At 40.1% G+C, this 21,767-nt stretch overlaps 1 protein-coding gene across 1 annotated transcript in view; it reads left to right on the forward strand.

Annotated features, from left to right (window-relative positions):
* qars1 (glutaminyl-tRNA synthetase 1) overlaps positions 1-21,752 on the forward strand; it is a 46,435-nt gene extending 24,683 nt beyond the window's left edge. Inside the window, exons 9-23 of the mRNA XM_079638673.1 lie at positions 1,043-1,128; positions 1,257-1,343; positions 1,449-1,548; positions 2,456-2,534; positions 4,605-4,844; positions 4,918-5,010; positions 7,676-7,813; positions 7,899-7,986; positions 14,053-14,199; positions 18,915-19,016; positions 19,117-19,209; positions 19,436-19,563; positions 19,684-19,750; positions 21,128-21,253; positions 21,340-21,752. Of these exons, the coding sequence (XP_079494799.1) occupies positions 1,043-1,128; positions 1,257-1,343; positions 1,449-1,548; positions 2,456-2,534; positions 4,605-4,844; positions 4,918-5,010; positions 7,676-7,813; positions 7,899-7,986; positions 14,053-14,199; positions 18,915-19,016; positions 19,117-19,209; positions 19,436-19,563; positions 19,684-19,750; positions 21,128-21,253; positions 21,340-21,390 (1,625 nt within the window). The 3' untranslated portion in view covers positions 21,391-21,752. The remainder of the gene's footprint in view (positions 1-1,042; positions 1,129-1,256; positions 1,344-1,448; positions 1,549-2,455; positions 2,535-4,604; positions 4,845-4,917; positions 5,011-7,675; positions 7,814-7,898; positions 7,987-14,052; positions 14,200-18,914; positions 19,017-19,116; positions 19,210-19,435; positions 19,564-19,683; positions 19,751-21,127; positions 21,254-21,339) is intronic.
* The last annotated feature ends 15 nt before the right edge of the window (positions 21,753-21,767 follow it).

A 21,767-nucleotide genomic window follows, 5' to 3' on the forward strand; every position in this document is an offset into this window, starting at 1 on the left:
CGAAGTAGGGCTGCAACAACTAAATAATCAACAAATTTGATTTTTAGTTGCGTGTGTGCACTGTGGACGGAAAAATCAGCCAGTCACGTTGCTTTACAGTAACCGAATAACCCATTTCTATTAACAAAATGCATATGGAGAATAGTGAGCATAAGGACACAGAGTGAGCTGCTGCGGGAAAGGTATATGATCCAAGTTATTTGAAACATGAGTGTTTTTTATTTTTAAGGGACAATAATTCTGACTAAAATGCACATTTTGCAAAAATGTGTTACAAAATTTTTTTTTTCGAAATTAAGTGTAGATTTAATATTATATGTGTAGCACGAGAAGTCATATTTACGAGAGCAGTAACATAAAATGCACTATTGCTTAGGATGAGTGAATGTGTGTGTTCTTCATATCTCGTACAAGTTAAGTTTTTGTTTGTCAGTTTTAATTTAGTCATTTTAGTTTCTGCTTTAAAAAGGTAAGCAGTTGATTGATTTTAGGTTTAAAATCTATTTTAGCCCTTTTTTCTAATAATGTGCAGCATAGCCTGTAGAGATACATTCACTTTATTTGTTTTTTTTTATATGCTTTATAGTACACATTGTTTGGAGGATAGCATTGAGTAGGATGTGGAATAATATTGTTTAAAATAATGAATAAAAATGTAAATGTATATAAAAAAAAATTCTTCATCCGATTAATTTGTTGCAGCCCTAAATCAAGGAAAGCTTATTTGTATATTCTTGATTACTCGAGTGTCACTTCAGTGCGTCATCAGCTGCGTACATAGGATCTGCCCTTATGTTGTTGAAGTTTGGTTATTTAAGAAATTCATAATAAATATGAATCAAGAAGCCCTTTGAAATATTTTAGATGTCACAGGCTGGATGATGGAGGAATGAGGAAGCATCCATTTGAGTATTGAGAAGCACCCATAGACTTTGGGTTAAGCTTTGCATATTGAGGCTTTGTACAATGTACCATCGGGGGATTTTTTTGTTCTTTTTAATGGCTAAAAGTGAATTGTGATTTATTGTTGTTTTTTCTCTAGGGGAGAATTACAAAACGGAGGGTTATGTTGTAACACCCAACACAGTGAATTTGCTGAAGAAGCACCTGGAAGTCACTGGAGGACAGGTATGACCTGAATGCACTTTTTGTCTTTTGAATTAGTGGCAATGAAGTGTGCACAATAAGACTAGGAACATTAAGGAACTAAACTTGTGTTCAGTATTTTCTGTTTAAATCAAATTCTCTCTTTGTAGGTCCGCACCCGTTTCCCCCCTGAGCCTAATGGTATTCTGCATATTGGTCATGCCAAAGCAATTAACTTCAATTTTGGTTTTGCCAAGGTACACATAGATGCACACACACACACACACACACACACACACACACTCACCTTAACAACTTTGCATGACAAAAAAAATCCTTTTTGACTTTGTGTCTGTGTGAAGGCCAATAATGGCATCTGTTTCCTGCGGTATGACGACACAAACCCAGAGAAAGAGGAGGAGAAGTACTTCACTGCCATCAAAGACATGGTGGAGTGGCTTGGTGAGTATTAAGATCTGACTTGGCTGATCCAATCACAAGCTGTCTGCTGAGACTGAGCAGTACACTCAAACATGAAAATTGTCATCACTTACTCACCGTCTTGTGGTTCTAATCCTGTGTACCGTTTTTTTTTTTGTTGAGTTGAGTTGAGTTGAGCACCTTATCTCACTTGTGGTCTGTTCTTTTCAAACGATTGCTCATTGTTACAGTAGTTACTCGAAAAGAGAAAGTTGACACTTGCTATAACAGACTTTGCTGCAGTGTGTGCTTGCAATTAGGGCTGCATGATTAATCACAATAAAACCACACGCGATTTGGCAAAGTCTGCGCTCTCACACACACACGATAAATATGCTCTGCCGCAGAAGTACAATAACGCGCATCATTTCAGGAAATCCCTATCGCTGTAGCTGAAAAAAACAGAAGATTGAAATGCTTTGATTGATTAAACATGACTTATAAATACACGACTGCCTTATTCTGTGTAAGAGGCCACATCATCTCACAAATGATGCTCATCTGTCGTTATGAAGTGAGTTTGGAGTAAATGCATGTTATTAAATGTTGTCTTTTGTTGGACAAGAGGTTCATATATGCTTCTCATGTTTGGACAGATGTTTGACGCGCGTTGCTTTTTCAAATGGACGTTATATGAAACTCAAACTCACAGTGCTTTCAGATGGAGCAGCGTTTACAGAGCCGTACATCAATGACGAGCTGCGCATCAAAGATAATCGCAGCCTTTGCGATTTCATAATAAGCCATCTCGATTTAAGTGCGATTACATGTAAATTGCGATTAATCGTGCAGCCCTAGTTACACAAATGTTTCAAATGTGTACCTTTCTATTGACGACCATTTTTCACACATACATGTATATTTGTTTTTGTTCTTCACCATCACTCAGGGTACAGACCATACTGTGTCACGCACGCCTCTGATAACTTCCAGCTTCTCTACGATCTTGCTGTTGATCTCATTCGCAGGTGAGATTACAAACCTGATGTCTCAGGGTATGAAGGTATATTTGGTGCAAATCATCTGAACGCCTGTGACAGTGAAATGTGTAGTTGTAGAGAATAGCCACACTGAATGTGTATCAGTGAATTTGAAGTCACAGAGAGAAATGTTTTAAGAGTTGCAAACTTGTAGAATTTTTTTTCTCTTCCACAAACACAACACAACAGTTAGACCTTCTCAAATTCTGCATTGCAGGTGCGCAAATCCTATTCTACAAATCACAAATTAAGAAACTTGTACGCTCACATTTTTGCTGCAGTGAATATGGTGCAAAACGCATTCACACAACCACATCAACAAATGTGAAGTCACAGAGAAATGTTGCACATCCGCAAATCAGTATGTGCATTCATCCAATGAGAGTTGGACACTTGTAGAATATTCTCACAAATGTCTTGGATATTTTTCTAGCACAAAAACAAGTACATACTACAACTGCTTGAATCTGCTGCGACGAATCTCAAACACTGTTTTTCGCTTTCAAGTAACAAGTTTCGTGCGCTCTCCCTTTTGCACTGAGAAGAGTTGAGCAAAAGTGAGTTGTGCATCTGTAGAGGCAGTGGGCGGAGCCTACATTAATATTTATGAGTTTCCCGGGCATGCGCGTGGAACTGTTCATTTTAGTTCACGCTCCTCGTTTCTCAGCAGGTTTAATGGATTATTTAAAAAAAGGTGAATATAGTTGTATTAATTTTTCATCAATTCATTCATCAATAATATTAATTTATGCTTCACAGACCGTTTATTAGTACGGACAAATGATAAACAGCGCAGCGCCCCGAACTTGCCAGTCGTGGGCCGATCTCGAAAAACGCAACACTGTTACAGGGCCCCAGACTCTGAAGATCCAGTGAAGAAATCCATTGAATTCGCCACAGAATTAATAGCATTATCTCTGCGAGATCCAGTGAGAAACATTTCGATTCGGTGCAGAGTTATCTGTTATAAACCATAGATATCAGATCAAACAGCGCTGACGTGGAAACCAGGAGAAACACCTATAGAAGGCTTTCAGTCCACAAATCAGCAACATTCACCATGGATTTAGGCCAATGTATTAACTTTAACCATAACTATGGTATTATGACAGAAATAGTCAAACGCTTACAAGTACTACACATCTTTTTCCAGCACTTCAAAACTATAATATCTCATATAAATGTTATTTTTAATGTGATGACCAACAGGACTCTGCAGAACTCCAGTGCTGCTGCCCTCAAATGTTAGTCTGGAGTCTGTGAACATAAAATAAAACTGCGCATTGTAATATCTGTACGTTAAGTCTATTTATTATTATTATTAAAGAATGTGTCAGTATTACAGTTATTTTGTTTTGCTTGTGCTTCTAAAATTTTCATTCAGGGGCTACAGCGCTTAAAAAGTGTACGTGCATTATTAGCCTCACAACACATTTCTTTTGTTTTGTTAATATTAAGCTCCTCCGTCCAGGCTGTGAGAGAATTAACTAAATCAAAATAAATGTCCAGTGATTAGGAGATTACTTTCTGAAAAACAAAATGTATTATTACTCTGAGACAATGAAAACACCGGATCATGACTTTCTTGTGTGTAAACGAACACACGCTTTACTCTGGAACGTTCACTGGTTCAGATTATAAATGCTCTTTAACAGCAGAATATATAGTGGAAGTACAAATACTTGTATACAAATACTTTGTTTTTTCAGGCTGTATTACATTGTGATTCATGTGCCAATTAAAATGCACATCAGACTTAAGTGATTATTCAGCCAGTCATTTCTCACTAGGGGTGGGACAAAATATAGATAGGGCGAAATATAGTTGTCCTTCTCCGTGCGATAAGAGAATCGATACGGATATGATCCTTTAAAATAAATTATATATAATTACCTGAGAAAACAATGGCATTTAGTGTGTGTGTGTGTGTGTGTGTGTGTGTGTGTGTGTGTGTGTGTGTGTGTGTGTGTGTGTGTGTGTGTGTGTGTGTGTGTGTGTGTGTTTGAATGCGGTCTATATTATTGACTACTGAATCCTTTTTGTTTGTTTTTGTGTAAGGGGTCATGCGTATGTGTGCCACCAGCATGGAGAGGAGCTTAAGGGTCACAATGTCCCTCCCTCCCCATGGAGAGAGCGACCCGTGGGCGAGTCTTTGGTTTTGTTTGACAGGATGAGGAAGGGCATGTTTGCAGAAGGGGAAGCCACTCTCAGAATGAAGATGGTCATGGAAGATGGGAAAATGGACCCTGTGGCGTACCGGATCAAATACACGCCACATCACAGGACAGAAGACACATGGTAAGACAATTTGTTTTGCTCACATGGTGTGGTTTAGTTTCTTAATTTCATGCCGCTCTGTTCTTGTGTACAGGTGCATATACCCCACGTATGATTACACACATTGTCTGTGTGACTCCATTGAACACATCACACACTCACTGTGTACCAAAGAGTTTCAGGCCAGGTATGTCACTCATTATTTTATCAGATTATCAGGTAGGGCTGGGTATTGAGACAGATTTCATGATTAATTTCTATTCCAATTCACAAGCTTTTGATTTCTCTTCGATTTTGATTTGATTCAGTATCAACAAAAGCAACAATGAAGAGGGATCCAGCAAGACTTGTGTAATAATGTTGTGCACGCGCACGAGCACTCGCTTGTAAACGTATTGGTTGCAATCTGAAACATCACCGCTAGATGTCGCTGAAAACTCCATACAGCACCTTTAAACTAAACCTACTAGGGCTGTTGCGATAACCGCAATATTGTAGTACCGAGCTACTGACAAGCCAACCGCAGAGGAATGCAAGTAACCGCAGCAACCGCGATATTCACGTTTTCTTTTTTCATAATGCTATACCCTTCTTGTTTTGAACTTTGTGCATGTGTATTGAATGTTAAATAAGTTAATAATGATAACAAGACTGTTTATCATGGTGATTTGTACAGAGGCTTTGTGGATTTGCACTTAATTCTAAACAGACAGTGAATGAGAGCGACTGAGCGCCTGCGATTACCTGCGTCTGTCTTTGAGGTCAAGTCATATATATTTATGAAAAGGTTGCCGTGTCCAAGGAAAGCGAAATATTTGCTGTATCACCCTTTTAACGTTTAAGGTATTTACCATGGCATCAGCGTCAGCGCTGGTCAGCATTCCACAGCGCGAGGAAGCCACGGGAAAAAAATATCAGCGAGTCACGCATTGAATCAATGCCATCAGCTTCAGCGTTAACCATGCAACGCATTGCTGGTCAGCTGAGCCTTGAAAAGTGGAGCTCAATGTTAAAAATAATTAACACCTTGTTTCATTACATCTATCTTTTAATAAATCAGCGTTTTTGAATGTGTTAGTTGAATGATCGGTTTAATGACTCACTCAAAGACAGTCCGTTGCCGTAACAATGTAACTGTGCGCTGAGTGACAGCCTTTCAATGCTCAGAGACGCTGTTTAGTTTCGGTTACATGGTTACTGAAAAATGTCCTCGTTTTTGTGCATGCTGACCACATCGTAACACTTATTTAAATAGCAACAAATTATTTTAAATAAATCCAAATTAGGGCTGAACGATTAATTGCATTTGCGATAATATCGCGATATGATGAAACGCGATTTTGTAATCGCAGAAGCTTGCTTCTAATTCCTCTGTCACACACACACATTCGAACCTTCCGAAAAATAGTCTTTCATAGCCTACAGTTCGGAAAAGTTGAAGCGAATTGTTGGACATTCGCGGGCTTCATTGCACTGACTAGAAGATCATATGGCACTCGCTGTGAAATACGCGCGCTTGATGTTACTCTAGTAGTGCGCGGTCCCGCCCGCCGTTATTTTCCTTACAAATGCTCTATAAAGGCATCATATGTCTTTTGGAATGCAGTTGGCTTATATATTAAAAATAAAAATATGAAAACCATCGACAGAAGCTGCTTTCAATTTCAAATACTCACGCCCGCTTTGTGAAGAGCGCTCTCACATGCGGCTGTGAGCGACTCTGTCTACGTGGTTAAATATAGCCTATACTTGCATCCCAAAATGCGTTAAGACGCGAAATTAATGTAAACAGTCAGTTATGTCTTAAGTTATTAAACAGACAGGACAAACCACATCATATATTTCAAAAGAAATCTGTGCATAAGTGTGAAGCAGCTTATCGTATCTAAACTGAGAAAGAAAAATCACTTAATCACAGCTCTTGAATGGAAAACATTCAGACTACTCTTAAATACTGAAAGCACTCTTTGTTTATTGCTTGTAATGTTTTTTCCCCTCTTTGTTATTGATAACTTTTATGTTTTGAAGCTATTCGTTTATATAGCCTATTTAAAATTCTTAACATGTAATTGTATTAATTTAGTTTTTTAATGTGTAATTATTTTTAAAGTAGCCTACTTATAATTACATATGTCATTAAATAAATATTAAAAGTTTTATTAATAAGATTAATTAATAAATAAAAAAAGTTGATCGGCTCATGAGGTGCCTAAAGATTCCCATCCATATTTTACAATGATTTATTGCTTGTGTTTGTTGAATAATATAAAAGATAAAGAGCTTAAAAAATAATCACATATTAAATCGCAATCGCAATATTGGTCAAAATAATCGCAATTCGATTATTTTCCAAAATCGTTCAGCCCTAATCCAAATAAATAAATAAATAAATGGCGATAATACCGCATATTATTCTATATTGAGCCACTCTATTGTATTGTCACTATTGAGCCACTCAAAATTACCGCAAGGGAAATTCCTTCACCGCGACAGCCCTAAAACCTACCATCAAAATTATAGACCCTTCATTTCTTTGTAAGTGGGCAAACTAAAAAAATAATTATTTTCTCCACTGTACACAAAATCATGAGGGGATCAAATAATTATTTTCTCCACTGTACAGAGTAGCTACTTAATAGGTTTCACATTACGACTGTTACCATATTGTGTAGTTTAGTACAACTGGAACACTGTATTAACCAATCAGCATTCATGGCTCCAACTATCCTTAGAAACTTTTTATTTAAGAAGTTGAAATCAAGCTCAGAATAATAACACTGTTCTTTCTTTGTGTGCATATATCTGAGGCTATAGTATGTATGTATTACATGATATTTTTTTTCCTCTTTCAGACGATCATCATATTACTGGTTGTGTAATGCTCTGGATGTGTACTGCCCGGTGCAGTGGGAATATGGCAGACTCAACCTTACTTATACTGTTGTTTCCAAGAGAAAGATCATAAAACTGGTGGAAACAGGAGTTGTTAGGTAACGCGCACATACATTTATTTATTTTTGGTCATTTATTTGTGAATTTTTGGATTATGTTTGTGTCCTGTGTTGTATGTTTCAGAGATTGGGATGATCCACGACTGTTCACCCTCACAGCTCTCAGGAGACGTGGGTTCCCTCCACTAGCTATCAACAATTTCTGTGCCCGGGTGAGAGAAAAATGGAGCAACATTGTATGATATCATAAGTAGTTCAAATCAAGATACTTGAAAGATTTAATAGTACCAGGAGCTAATGATAACTACAAGAGACGTTACGTTTGCAGACCACGGAAGTGAGACTGGAATTCCTGACGACTCGTTTAGTCTGTTCGATTCTTTCTATTGGGAGAACTTTATTTATCATGCACTTTCGACTAGTGGTCGACCGATGTTGTTTTTTTGATAGCCGATATCTTAGAGAGCAGGGTGGCCGATATAAAGCTGATATATATATATATATATATATATTAGGGTGGTCCGTTAAACGCGTTATTAATGGCGTTAACGCAAACCCATTTTAACGGCGTCAATTTTTTTATCGCGAGATTAACGCCTAGCAAACTTTGCAGTTTTTTTTCACATGCTTTTGCAACAGCTAGTAACGTTATAAAAACTACAACACCATACCGGATCTAGCTAGACCAGAAACAAAACAACAGGCACGCCGCACACACTTGTTTGGCTTGCGAACCGGCCAAAGAGTGGACGAGTAACGCGTTTAAATGACACCCCTAATATATATACATCTACAAAATTGGTTCAGTTGGAAACATCTTGAATTTTTTTTTTTTTTCGACAAATTCTGTATACTTGCAAATTGTATAATAAGGTAAACATTTCTAGAAATTGTGCAGTTCATTCTCGCACTGTATTTTCAGAAAATTCTGAAATATGCATATTCTCTGGAATATGTATCCTCTCCACAAATTTGTCACTAATAAAACACAATAAAAAATATTTAAAGAGATGGTTTATATTGACCTTTTAAGATTTAGTTTACATCTACCTTGTTAATATATTTTTTGCCATTTTATTAAAAAGGTTACAATTACAACAACAATTAAAATTTTAACAATATTTCAAGTGTAAAAAACTAAAGTATACATTTTATCATACGTATTTCAAAGTTAAGGATTCATTAATTTGAATATAGCATACAGGCAGATAATATTGTATAATAATATATAATAATATTGTTGAATATTAAATGTCCCCAACTAAGCAAGCCAAAAGCCAAGGCAACAGTGGCAAGGAACCAAAACTCCATCAGGTGACAGAATGGAGAAAAAAACCTTGGGAGAAACCAGGCTCAGTCGGGGGCCAGTTCTCCTCTGACTGAGCCTGGTTTCTCCCAAGGTTTTTCTCTCCATTCTGTCACCTGATGGAGTTTTGTTCCTTGCCACTATGGAATTTGTGCATTATGGAAAAAAGTAATTTAAATATATGAGAAAATGACAATTTATTCCTAAAAATTACCATTTAAATTTTTGATGAACTATTCGTGTAAATGTCTTGCAAATAGCATTAAATGTTGTGTTTTGAATTTGTGGTGATTGAGGTTCACACACGTACATAATTTGCAGAGTAATCGGCAGTGATAGTTGCTTTGTGATATCCGTTATCGGTAAAAATCAATGTCGATATTTTACAGCCATTTTTAATTAATCTGTGATCCTCTGAGCACACTCACACTCACACTTTAAACACTTTTAATAACTTCAATATTAATCATGTCCCACAGTAGACTGCATTTTATGAAAGTCACATTACATGATTTTACTGATTTGCACCTTAAGTTTGGGCTTTTAAGGAGGAGCAAAAGCACACCACTTTCATGAAAAGAAAAAGAATGAAACAATCTATACAAACGCATGACACATGCATAGGTAGGGATGGGTATCATTAAGGTTTTAACGGTATTCCTTCTCTTACGAATACTGCATATTGATTAGGGGTGTGCTAAAAAATCGATACAGCAATACATCGCGATTTTTATATTCATGATATACAACATCGATTTCCAGCTCAAAAAATCGATGTAAAAAACTAAAATAAAATAATAATAATAATTTAAATCACGTTTTAAACGGGGTGTGACCTGGTGAACTACAACCTCCGTTTCTGTAGATGTCGCAGTATGGCGGCTTTATCTTCTTGTCATGGACAAGAAACATGTCAACTACACGTTGCTTTCCGACCAGTCATCGCGTGCCATCTCACACACACATTCACTCGCACACATACGCACACTCTCTCGCGCTCACTCACACACACACACACACACACACACACACACAACAGCGCTCACTCTCTCTCTCACACACACACACACACACTCACACGCACACACACACGCACTTTCTCACGCTCACTCACTCACACAAACAGCGTGCGCACACACACACACAACACACTCTCGCGCTCACTCACACACACAAACGCACGCTCACTCAGTAGCGCACACACACTCTCTCGCTCACTCACTCACTCAATCAGGCTAAAATACTTTCTCGTTTGCCGTCAACATTCAGCAAATGCGCATCTACATAATTTAAACAAATCTCTGAATATCTAATAAACATTCAATTTCACAAAACTTGCAGATTTAATCGAATCCAGCTGTGATTTCTTGTGAAGTGTGCATTTGTAGCCTGCATAAACGTGAGTGACGGTCGGTCCGTGTGAAGTAAGTGGATGCGAACAGAAGATCAGCTTCACAGGAGACGCGATCGGAAAACTTTAAAGCCTTCATTTTAAAATATGCTGTGCTATATCCAGTTGCCAACTGTGTCATATTCATATCGTTTTAGCTGTGAACTGTATGTAAAATTAGCGTTACCTTGTCTTTATTTGAAAAAATATGATTACCTGTGCGCACAAAATTACCCAGATTACCCTTTTTACCCTCAGAGTGCCCTTTTACAGTTTACTTTCTTATTATTCACATATTTATATATTTTTAAACAATTACTTTGTGGAAAATACTATAATAGGATTACAGATTGAAGAAGTTGTCATCTAAAGTAGAATCATGTTTATTTAAAAGTTTTTGTAATTTATTAAATATTGATTAAAATAAATATAAAGTATATTATATATATATATATATATATATATTAGGGGTGTGCAAAGCAGCCGCTATTTGTATCTGTATTTGTATTTGTTGAGGGGGGAAAAGTATTTGTATTTGTATTCGAGTAAAATTCAAAATAGGCGTAAAAATCGTAATCATAAAAAAAAAATTTGCGTTACACTTCTAATTTACGTTATGTGTAAGTATTCTTTAATTATATCCATTATAATAATTATGGATATGCAATATTGGTTGATGTTTTTCCATAAATCCAGCAATGAAACAAGGAATGTCATTGAAAAGAAAATAACATAACAGCCATTACCTCATCATGGTTAAACCAACAACTAATAAAATACCATTGTGAACATTATGAAGCCTACAGCCTACATCTTGCTGTCTGCAAAAGACAGAGTAACTTACGTACCATGTAACTCCCACACGTGCGTACAATTCGACAAAACTACACAAGCATTTTTAAACGTTTTAACCAAACGTTAACGTTACTCTGTCAACAGCCTATTGTCTAAATTACCGCGCTAAACAGCTGACGTTACGTAAACAGAGCGAGCATGAGAGCACCCGACTGCAGACGTCAATAATGCCGCGTAATGGAATAATCTCCCGATCGCTTCTCGAAATTTACAAACTGCCTCAGGAACCCAGTTAAGGTACAAACATCTATTCAACAAAAATAGTGATGGAGTTAAGTGTTTTTTCGATCAGCCGAGCGCTCTCTGTTGCTGTGTGGACTGTGGAGCAGCCTGTGTCCGTCACTCACTCACTCATCCGGGCGTCGTGCACTGCGGTCTCATGAGGAAACGCAGCTTTTTGAAATAAAGTTTTTCTTGTTCCCGAATACAAATATTTTTTAAAGTATTTGTTCGAAATAAGTATTTGTAAAAAACACGTTATTTGTGCCTTTCCGAATACCGTATTCGGGTTCGGCTCCACCCCTAATATATATATATATATATTAGGGCTGTCAAATGATTAAAATATTTAATCGCGATTAATCGCATTAATGTCATAGTTAACTCGCGATTAATCGCACATTTTTATCTATTCTAAATGTCTCTTGATTTCTTTTTGTCCCATTATTTTTTTTTTTCATTTTAATGCTCTTATCAACATGGAAAAGTGGATCGGCTTGCTTTGTGCAAATGTTTTTTATTTATTGAAAACAACATTGGCATATGTGTTAAATTTCACACTAACATTCTCACTTGGAACTAGGGCTGGGTATTGTTCAAAATCTTTCGATCCGGTGCCAATTTCGATACCTCAGTTTCGATACCGGTGCCTAACGATACTTTTTTCGATAGCAATTTTATGAAATCCATTTTAACAAGATTACATAACACATTTTAAAATCTTATTTGAATATATTTCAAAATTTAATTTATTCCTGTGATGTCAAAGCTGAATTTTCAAAATCATTACTTCAGTGTCACATGACCCTTCAGAAATATGAAAACAGTTTGCTGCTTAATATTTTGGAAACTATGATAAATTTTTTCATGATTCTTTGATGAATAAAAAATTCAAAAGATAAGCATTTATTTAATGTTTTAATGTCACCTTTGATAACTTTAATGCATCCTTACTGAAAAGAAAATTCTGACTAACCAACACATATTTGAACGGCAGTGTACATTCAGTAGGTTATTATTTATTGCAATAAACACTGTCAGAGTGATCAACAAGGTATCTCTTTATTTACCAGTCGAAGACGGAGCAACTTTCTGCTCTTATGTTTACTCCGTGCATTTTCAAGGTCTTCATCATATTTGTCGTGGTACCGGTCTTTGCAACCATTCAGTGTATGAATGATGAGCGCGAGACGCCGAAATGGATTCCAATAAGATTCTGAATGGAAAGTTTACGTTTTAGAAAGTTGCCAAATGGTTCAATTGACAAGACCAAAGTGATCTGTGTTTTGTCACTGTGAACTGAGCTATCATCGCAGCATGTCCAGTCTGAAATACAACTTGATGGCCAAGCACACACACAGCTGATGCATTTCTACGCCCACTCGTCAATATCAGTAACGTTACCTTGTCAGTATTTCTTTCACCCTTTTATTGATGGACAGTGTTACATTGTGTGAGAGATTATTTGCTCCATGGGAGAATGTTAGTGTGAAATTGAACACAGTATATGCCAATGTTGTTTTCAATAAAAAAAAACATTTGCACAAAGCAAGCCGATCCACTTTTCCATGTTGTTAAGAGCATTAAAATGAGAAAAAATAATGGGACAAAAAGAAATCAAGAGACATTTAGAATAGATAAAATTGTGCAATTAATCGCGAGTTAACTATGACATGAATGTGATTAATCGTGATTAAATATGTTAATCGTTTGGCAGCACTAATATATACATATTTGTCCTTGCATTCTTTCTTGTGGCTCAGTGACACACCTAAATAAAAGGTTCATTATGCAGCTCATTATGTGGGTCATTGTCTTCTCAGGTGTGAACCATTCATTATTCATGACCATTCACGCCCCTGCGCATATTGCCTTTCCAAGCAAAAGTGTCTTACAAAATGTACATCAATGTATTGTTTTATGTGGATGATTTGGCAGGATTATTTTCAGATCATTTTGAAGCAAAAACTCTAGGCGACAACATCCACATTGTGGACACATATTTAGTAGGTGTTTTGTGGCCTTATTTCAGAAACTTTAATTGTTAGTTTTTTCAATAACCATGCATAAACATTATTGTCTCAAATACAAACATGTACATACATGTTGCTCGCATATTATTACAAACACCCTGTTTGTGCTGAATAGTGTAATTACACCTTTGCCATTATTATGTTTATAAGCAACTGAAAAAAGCACAAATGTTAGGGCATGTCAAAACACCTCAAGGACCCCAAAAACACCTTAGACCCCAGAGGCTTAATCATGCAGCCCTGTTATAGCGTTGTTATATATAATGGTATAGATGTTGTGTGCTTCATTGGTGTTAGATGCAAGACTTATTTGGAATTCCACAAACTGTCAAACAGGAAACTAATTGGCCGATTCTGATAATTAAAAAAATTATAATTCCAGATGTTGGCCCCTTTATTCGTTGCTGATATGTTGGTTAACCACTATTAGAAACTGTACCCTGCTATTAACATCTGTTGTTGTTGTTGTTTTTAGGTGGGTGTGACTGTTGCCCAGACCACCATGGAGCCACACTTGTTGGAGTCATGTGTAAGGGAGATCCTTAATGACATCGCCCCTCGTGCCATGGCCATACTCGAGCCCCTGAAAGTCACCATCACTAACCTACCAACCAGTGCACAGGTACAAAAAATGCATAAGTGCATGAATGTTTGTTACATGCTAGCCAGTCATTATTACAAACAAAAAAAAACATCAGTTAAGTGCCCTTAAGATGTTTATTTTGTAATAATGACAAGCTGACACAAGCTTTTCTCGCTAATTAGAAGAGGGTTATTTCGTGGTAATGATTTGCATGGATTCCAATCCTGAAAATCCTTCCATTCGCCACCGGAGGTCTCTCTCAGCTGAATATTAGCAAAGACTATAGTATAACACAAGACGCATGCACGCATCACTCATGTTGTTTTGAATGGGGAAAAGTGCAACGCTCAATATGCCAGAATAAGTCTTCTAAAAAAGAAATGTCAGGGGCGGACTGGCCATCTGGTGGGCCGACGTGCTTTTTGGTCAGATACATTTAAACAAATTAGGGATGCACAGATACCAGTATCGGTATCGGGCCCGTACTCGTAAAAATGCCCCGATACCAACAACCGATACCAAGCAGCGTGTGTACAGAGTACAGTGTTCGTGCCCAGACAAAGAAACACTGACAACAGAGGGGATAAAAAAAGCAGGCTGTCAATGAAGTAAATGTATCTTATTAGTGGAATATTAAACTGTTGTGTGCTAGCTGATAAGAGAAAAATGCACAGTGGATTGAGCACGCAGCGGCACAGACGCGGTCGAGCGCATCCTTTTTTCACAGACGTCAGTGAAAAGTTTGTAGTTCAGTCGGATGTCAATGGCAAAGAAAGTAAAACAAACGAGGCATGTAGTTTATTATTATTAACGTTAACGGACGAGAGAGAGAGAGAGAGAGAGAGAGAGAGAGAGAGAGAGAGAGAGAGAGAGAGAGAGAGAGAGAGAGAGAGAGAGAGAGAGAGAGAGAGAGAGAGAGAGAGAGAGAGAGAGAGAGAGAGAGAGAGAGAGAGAGAGAGAGAGAGAGAGAGAGAGAGAGAGAGAGAGAGAGAGAGAGAGAGAGAGAGAGAGAGAGAGAGAGAGAGAGAGATTAAATATGTTAATCGTTTGGCAGCACTAATATATACATATTTGTCCTTGCATTCTTTCTTGTGGCTCAGTGACACACCTAAATAAAAGGTTCATTATGCAGCTCATTATGTGGGTCATTGTCTTCTCAGGTGTGAACCATTCATTATTCATGACCATTCACGCCCCTGCGCATATTGCCTTTCCAAGCAAAAGTGTCTTACAAAATGTACATCAATGTATTGTTTTATGTGGATGATTTGGCAGGATTATTTTCAGATCATTTTGAAGCAAAAACTCTAGGCGACAACATCCACATTGTGGACACATATTTAGTAGGTGTTTTGTGGCCTTATTTCAGAAACTTTAATTGTTAGTTTGGTTAGTTTGGTTTGGCCATCTGGTGGGCCGACGTGCTTTTTGGTCAGATACATTTAAACAAATTAGGGATGCACAGATACCAGTATCGGTATCGGGCCCGTACTCGTAAAAATGCCCCGATACCAACAACCGATACCAAGCAGCGTGTGTACAGAGTACAGTGTTCGTGCCCAGACAAAGAAACACTGACAACAGAGGGGATAAAAAAGCAGGCTGTCAATGAAGTAAATGTATCTTATTAACACTTATTACCTTATTACTCCCTAAACACTTCCTCCAGCTCTTCCGGGGTGGACACCGAGGCGTTCCCAGGCCAGCCGGGAGACATAGTCCCTCCAGCGTGTCCTAGGTCTTCCCTGGGGTCTCCTGCCGGTGGGACGCGGAACACCTTCCGGGAAGGCATCCGGAACAGATGCCCGAGCCACCTCAGCTGACCCCTCTCGGTGTGGAGGAGCAGCGGCTCTACTCTGAGCTCCTCCCGAGTGGCCGAGCTCTTCACCCTATCTCTAAGGGATCGCCCAGCCACTCTGCGGAGAAAGCTCATTTCGGCCGCCTGTATCCGGCATTCTTGTTCTTTCGGTCATGACCCAAAGCTCATGACCATAGGTGAGAGTAGGAACGTAGATTGTGACCGGTAAATCGAGAGCTTCGCCTTGCGACTCAGCTCTTTCTTCACCACGACAGACCGGTTCATCGACCGCATTACTGTAGCAGCTGCACCGATCCGTCTGTCAATCTCCCGTTCCATCTGTTCCATCCTTCCCTCACTCGTGAACAAGACCCCAAGATACTTAAACTCCTCCACTTGAGGCAGGAACTCTCCACCAACCTGAAGTGGGCAGGCCACCCTTTTCCGACTGAGGACCATGACCTCGGATTTGGAGGTGCTGATTCTCATCCCAGCCGCTTCACACTCGGCTGCAAACCGTCCCAGTGCATGCTGAAGGTCCTGGTTTGAAGGGACCAGCACGACAACATCATCCGCAAAGAGCAGAGACGAAATCATTTGGTCTCCAAACCCGACACCCTCTGGCCCCTGGCTGCGCCTAGAAATTCTGTCCATAAAAATTATGAACAGAACCGGCGACAAAGGGCAGCCCTGCCGGAGTCCAACATGCACCGGGAACAAGTCTGACTTACTGCCGGCAATGCGAACCAAGCTCCTGCTCCTGTCGTATAGGGACCGGACAGCTCTTAGCAAAGGACCCCGGACCCCCCTCCACAGGACACCACGAGGGACACAGTCGAATGCCTTCTCCAGATCCACAAAGCACATGTGGATTGGTTGGGCAAACTCCCATGAACCCTCCAGCACCCTAGAGAGGGTATAGAGCTGGTCCAGTGTTCCACGACCGGGACAAAAACCGCACTGTTCCTCCTGAATCCGAGGTTCTACTATCGGCCGTATTCTCCTCTCCAGTACCCTGGCATAGACTTTCCCGGGGAGGCTAAGTGTGATCCCCCTGTAGTTGGAACACACCCTCCGGTCCCCTTTCTTAAAAAGGAGGACCACCACCCCGGTCTGCCATCCCAGAGGTACTGTCCCCCGACCGCCACGCGGTCAGCAAAAACACAGAGACGTGTCTTCAAAGACAGCCCCGCAACATCCAGAGACTTGAGGTACTCAGGGTGGATCTCATCCACCCCCGTTGCCTTGCCACAGAGGAGTTTCTTGACTACCTCTGTGACTTCAGCTTGGGTGATGGACGAATCCACCTCTGGGCCCTCAGCCTCTGCTTCCTCAATAGAAGACGTGACGGCGGGATTAAGGAGATCCTCGAAGTATTCCTTCCGACGACATCCCCAGTTTAGGTCAACAGCTGCCCACCTCCACTGGAAACAGCTGTGGTGGGGCACTGCTTCCCTATCCTGAAGCGCCTGACGGTTTGCCAGAATCTCTTCGAGGCCAGACGGTAGTCCTTCTCCATGGCCTCACCGAACTCCTCCCAGGCCCGAGTTTTTGCCTCCACAACCAGTCGGGCTACACTCTGCTTGGCATGCCGGTACCTGCCAGCTGCCTCAGGAGTCCCACAAGCCAACCAGGCCCGATAGGACTCCTCCTTCAGCTTGACGGCATCCCTTACTACCGGTATCCACCACCGGGTTCGGGGATTGCCGCCTCGACAGGCACCGGAGACCTTACGGCCACAGCTCCGAGAGGCTGCTTCGAAAATGGAGGTGGAGAACATGGTCCACTCGGACTCAATATCTCCAGCCTCCCTCGGGATCCGGTCGAAGTTCCGCCGGAGGTGGGAGTTGAAGATCTCTCTGACAAGAGACTCGGCCAAACGTTCACAGCAGACCCTTACAGTACGCTTGGGTCTGCCGAGTCTGTCCAGCTTCCTCCCCTGCCATCGGATCCAACTCACCACCAGGTGGTGATCAGTTGAAAGCTCCGCCCCTCTCTTCACCCGAGTGTCCAAGACATATGGTCGGAGGTCAGATGAAATGACCACAAAGTCGATCATCGACCTACGGCCTAGGGTGTCCTGGTGCCACGTGCACTGTTGGACACCCTTATGCTTGAACATGATGTTCGTTATGGACAAACTGTAACTGGCACAGAAGTCCAATAACTGAACACCGCTCGGGTTCAGATCAGGGGGGCCGTTACTCCCAATCACGCCCCTCCAGGTGTCACTGTCGCTGCCCACGTGGGCGTTGAAGTCCCCCAGTAGAACGACAGAGTCCCCAGTCGGAGCACTTTCCAGCACCCCTCCTAGTGAGCCCAAGAAGGCCGGGTACTCTACACTGCCGTTTGGCCCGTAGGCACACACGACAGTGAGAGACCTATCCCGACCCGTAGGCGCAGGGATACGACCCTCTCGTTCACTGGGGTAAACTCCAACACATGGCGGCTGAGCTGGGGGGCTATGAGCAAACCCCCACCAGCTCTCACCATGGGCAACTCCAGAGTGGTGAAGAGTCCATCCTCTCTCAAGGAGGGTGGTTCCAGAGTCCAAGCTGTGCGTAGAGGTGATCCCGACTATCTCTATTCGGAACCTCTCAACCTCACGCACAATGAGAGTATCGTCACCCGCCGGCTCCTTCCCCTCCAGCGAGGTGACGTTCCTCGTCCCTAGAGCTAGTTTGCGTGTCCAGGGATCGGGTTGTTGAGATCCCCGCCTTCGACTGCCGCACGATCTTCTAAGCACCGGCCCCTTATGGTCCCAGTCAAACATAGTTTAGGTTAACCAAAAATATATATTTACTGCTTAATGCAGCGATTTAACCAATCAAAATCAAGTATTCCAGACAGCCATGTGATAATGGAGTTTAATGATACATGTAGATTGTAGCAACATTGTAGCAAGCATACTCTCATAACGGCAGTGGATCACTTCTCTGTTTTTTCCCCTATTCAGAAGGAGCTTCGAGTCCCAGACTTCCCAGCCAATGAAGCCAAGGGCAGCCACGTGGTTTCCTTCTCAAAGACCATCTTTATTGAGCAGAGTGACTTTAGAGAGGTGTTTTTAAGAGTATTTCATGAGGATCTGTTTTGACTTGAACCAGCATTCCATATAAGCAGAGGTGACAGATTTTTGCTGTTTCGTGTGTTTGCTGTAGGTAATGGAGAAGGGCTATAAGCGCCTGACTCCAGATCAGCCGGTAGGCTTGAGACATGCGGGATACGTCATCTCTGTACAGCGTATCATCAAGGTGAAACACCACTCACTTAGCTCACATGATCCACTTAGTTTGCATAACATTTTTTTTAAAGTTTGCATGTGCTTTAGTTCCTAAAAAAATAATAAGCTGATTGATCAAAAGGAATTTAGAAGTTTGTGTACAAAAGGCTTCTCAGCCAATTTAGAGGCCTTAGAAATTTGCATATCAAATATAATACAATAGACTTTGTAGAGTTAAATGTCTTTTCTCTTGTCAGGATAACTGTGGTAAAGTGTGCGAGCTAGAGGTGACGTGTGTCAGCTCAGACTCTGCGGAGAAACCCAAAGCATTCATTCATTGGGTGAGCGAGCCACTGCGGTGTGAAGTGCGCCTGTATGAAAGCCTGTAAGTTTCCTTGTGTGCTGACAAACCAGAGGTTTTTATTTCATTTTAGTATTTTGTCTCGCGTCTTTTTGACAGACTGTGTACGTTTTTTTACCCTCACTCTAATGTTTTTGTCTGTAGTTTTCTCCATAAACACCCAGAGGACCCAGCTGAAGTTCCTGCTGGATTCCTGAGTGACATTAACCCTGTAAGGCAATACATTATATAGGATAAACTAGAATTTTTAAATAAAGTTTGTTTACAGCAAACTAAAATGACCTATGCTTCAAAGTGCAAACTCTAAGGGGCGGTTTACCGGACAGAGTTTAAATTAAGCCAGGAGTTGGCCTTAATCTAGAATAGTCAATCATGGTTTAAAAAATGGCTTTCTGAAACAGATTAAGTACAGATTACTAACACCTGGACTATAGAGTCTGACTCTGAACTAAAATAAACTAGATTAATTTTGAACCAACTGTGCTGATCTGAATTAGCATGAGGTTGCCTATAAAACATAGCCTGGCTCCGCCCTCCTACGTACTTCCACTCATTTTTCATTTTCCTTCAGTACTAGGTCTGGGATTGTGGTGTATTCTTTGGTTTTCTGAAATCAAAATTTCACCGGTCCAATCAGCGAACAGAGGGAGTGGCTGAGAACGATAACGTTGATGTCGTGCGTTAGTTTGAGTTGTAGTTCCGTGAATTCTTCAATTCGAAGAACAAAACCTGCAGCTCTCGTTGACAGACATCTTATTCTAAACACAATCCTCTGATCATTCGGATACGTGTTTACGGCCAATTCCGGCGCATGATATATACGTCACGACCAAACGTTAGCGATTGGTTATGGCAGATCCTGAGTGGCTTTGGGCAGATCCAATAGTTTTAAACTACCCGCCTACAAGGAAGTTAACGCTTGTCAATGGAGAGAGGCCAGACTCTCTGTACAAATGAAATGTTCGAGAGTCTGGTAGAACCAGGCTATATAAAACATCAAATTAACCAAGAAAATCTTAAAATTGCATGGAACTGAGAAGCAAATCCAAGGAAAACAATGGCATCAGAAAAAGAATGTAATCAAACAAACTTTACTGAACAAGAGATCTCTTTTGAAGCAAACAGCAAAGAAAACCTGCACACATCAGCTGTGGAATCTACTACCGGTAAGCCCCTAAAGGACATGGTGAAATCAGCGTATTAAACAACGGACTGGACCAAGTCTAGGAATATTTAAAACCATGAGAGAGAAAGTAGGTTTCTGTTGATCTGGTTTAAAGGTTATTTTAATCCAGGCCTAGGCTTAATCTCTGTTCGGGAAACCGCCCCTAAATGATTACCTAACCACTAATGATTTTGTGCTATATGCAACCGCAGAAAATTAACGCAATAATACAGATATTTTGGTTACAATTATTAAGTAACTTTTTGGAAAAGGATTGGTTCCTTATATAATTATGCATAATTTACAGTTATTACAATAGTAAGTACATGTAATGTAACAAAGACTCTAAAGTGTTACTGACATTTCTAATTTTTTTAAAAGATTAATAAAGTTCTCTTTTCTTTCTTTTTTTTTCATTTCTAGAATTCCTTAACAGTGATTGAAAGTGCCTTAGTGGATCGCTCCGTGGGCAAAGCCAAAGTGTTTGATAAATTTCAGTTTGAAAGAGTGGGTTATTTTTCTTTGGACCCTGATAGCACATCTGAAAAGGTATTTCCAGAAACATTAAATTGTCAAAATGATGAACATACAGTAGAGGAAAACACTTGTCTCATCTGCCACCTCTTCCTCCCCAGCTGGTGTTCAACAGAACCGTTACACTCAAGGAGGACCCAGGGAAGATCTGATTGAGCTACAAGAAAGTTGTTGTTCTTTGACATACACCATGCATAACAAAGCAGTTTTCAATATAAAACCAATTCAAGTAATCTGGGAAATTTTAGTATTCTATCCATGCTATGAAAAGTCTTTTTTACTCTCAGGTGCCAAGATATTTTGTACAACCTATTCATTCTGCTGGGGTTTGTCATCTATGAAATAAACAATTTCATTAAAGATTTTGACTCGTGAGTACATGTAAATGTGTTTGATGCAACTGACCTTTGGAATTAATCAAACAAATCCCATAGTTGTTGTCAATAGAAAAATAGCTGTTAGGGATAGTTTCTAACCGGGTAAATGCATTTCCATTTGAAATAACCTTTCTTGGAAAATCAAGCTTTCC

Source organism: Phoxinus phoxinus (assembly GCF_949152265.1).
Source record: "Phoxinus phoxinus genome assembly, chromosome: 15".
Classification (NCBI taxonomy): Eukaryota; Metazoa; Chordata; class Actinopteri; order Cypriniformes; family Leuciscidae; genus Phoxinus; species Phoxinus phoxinus.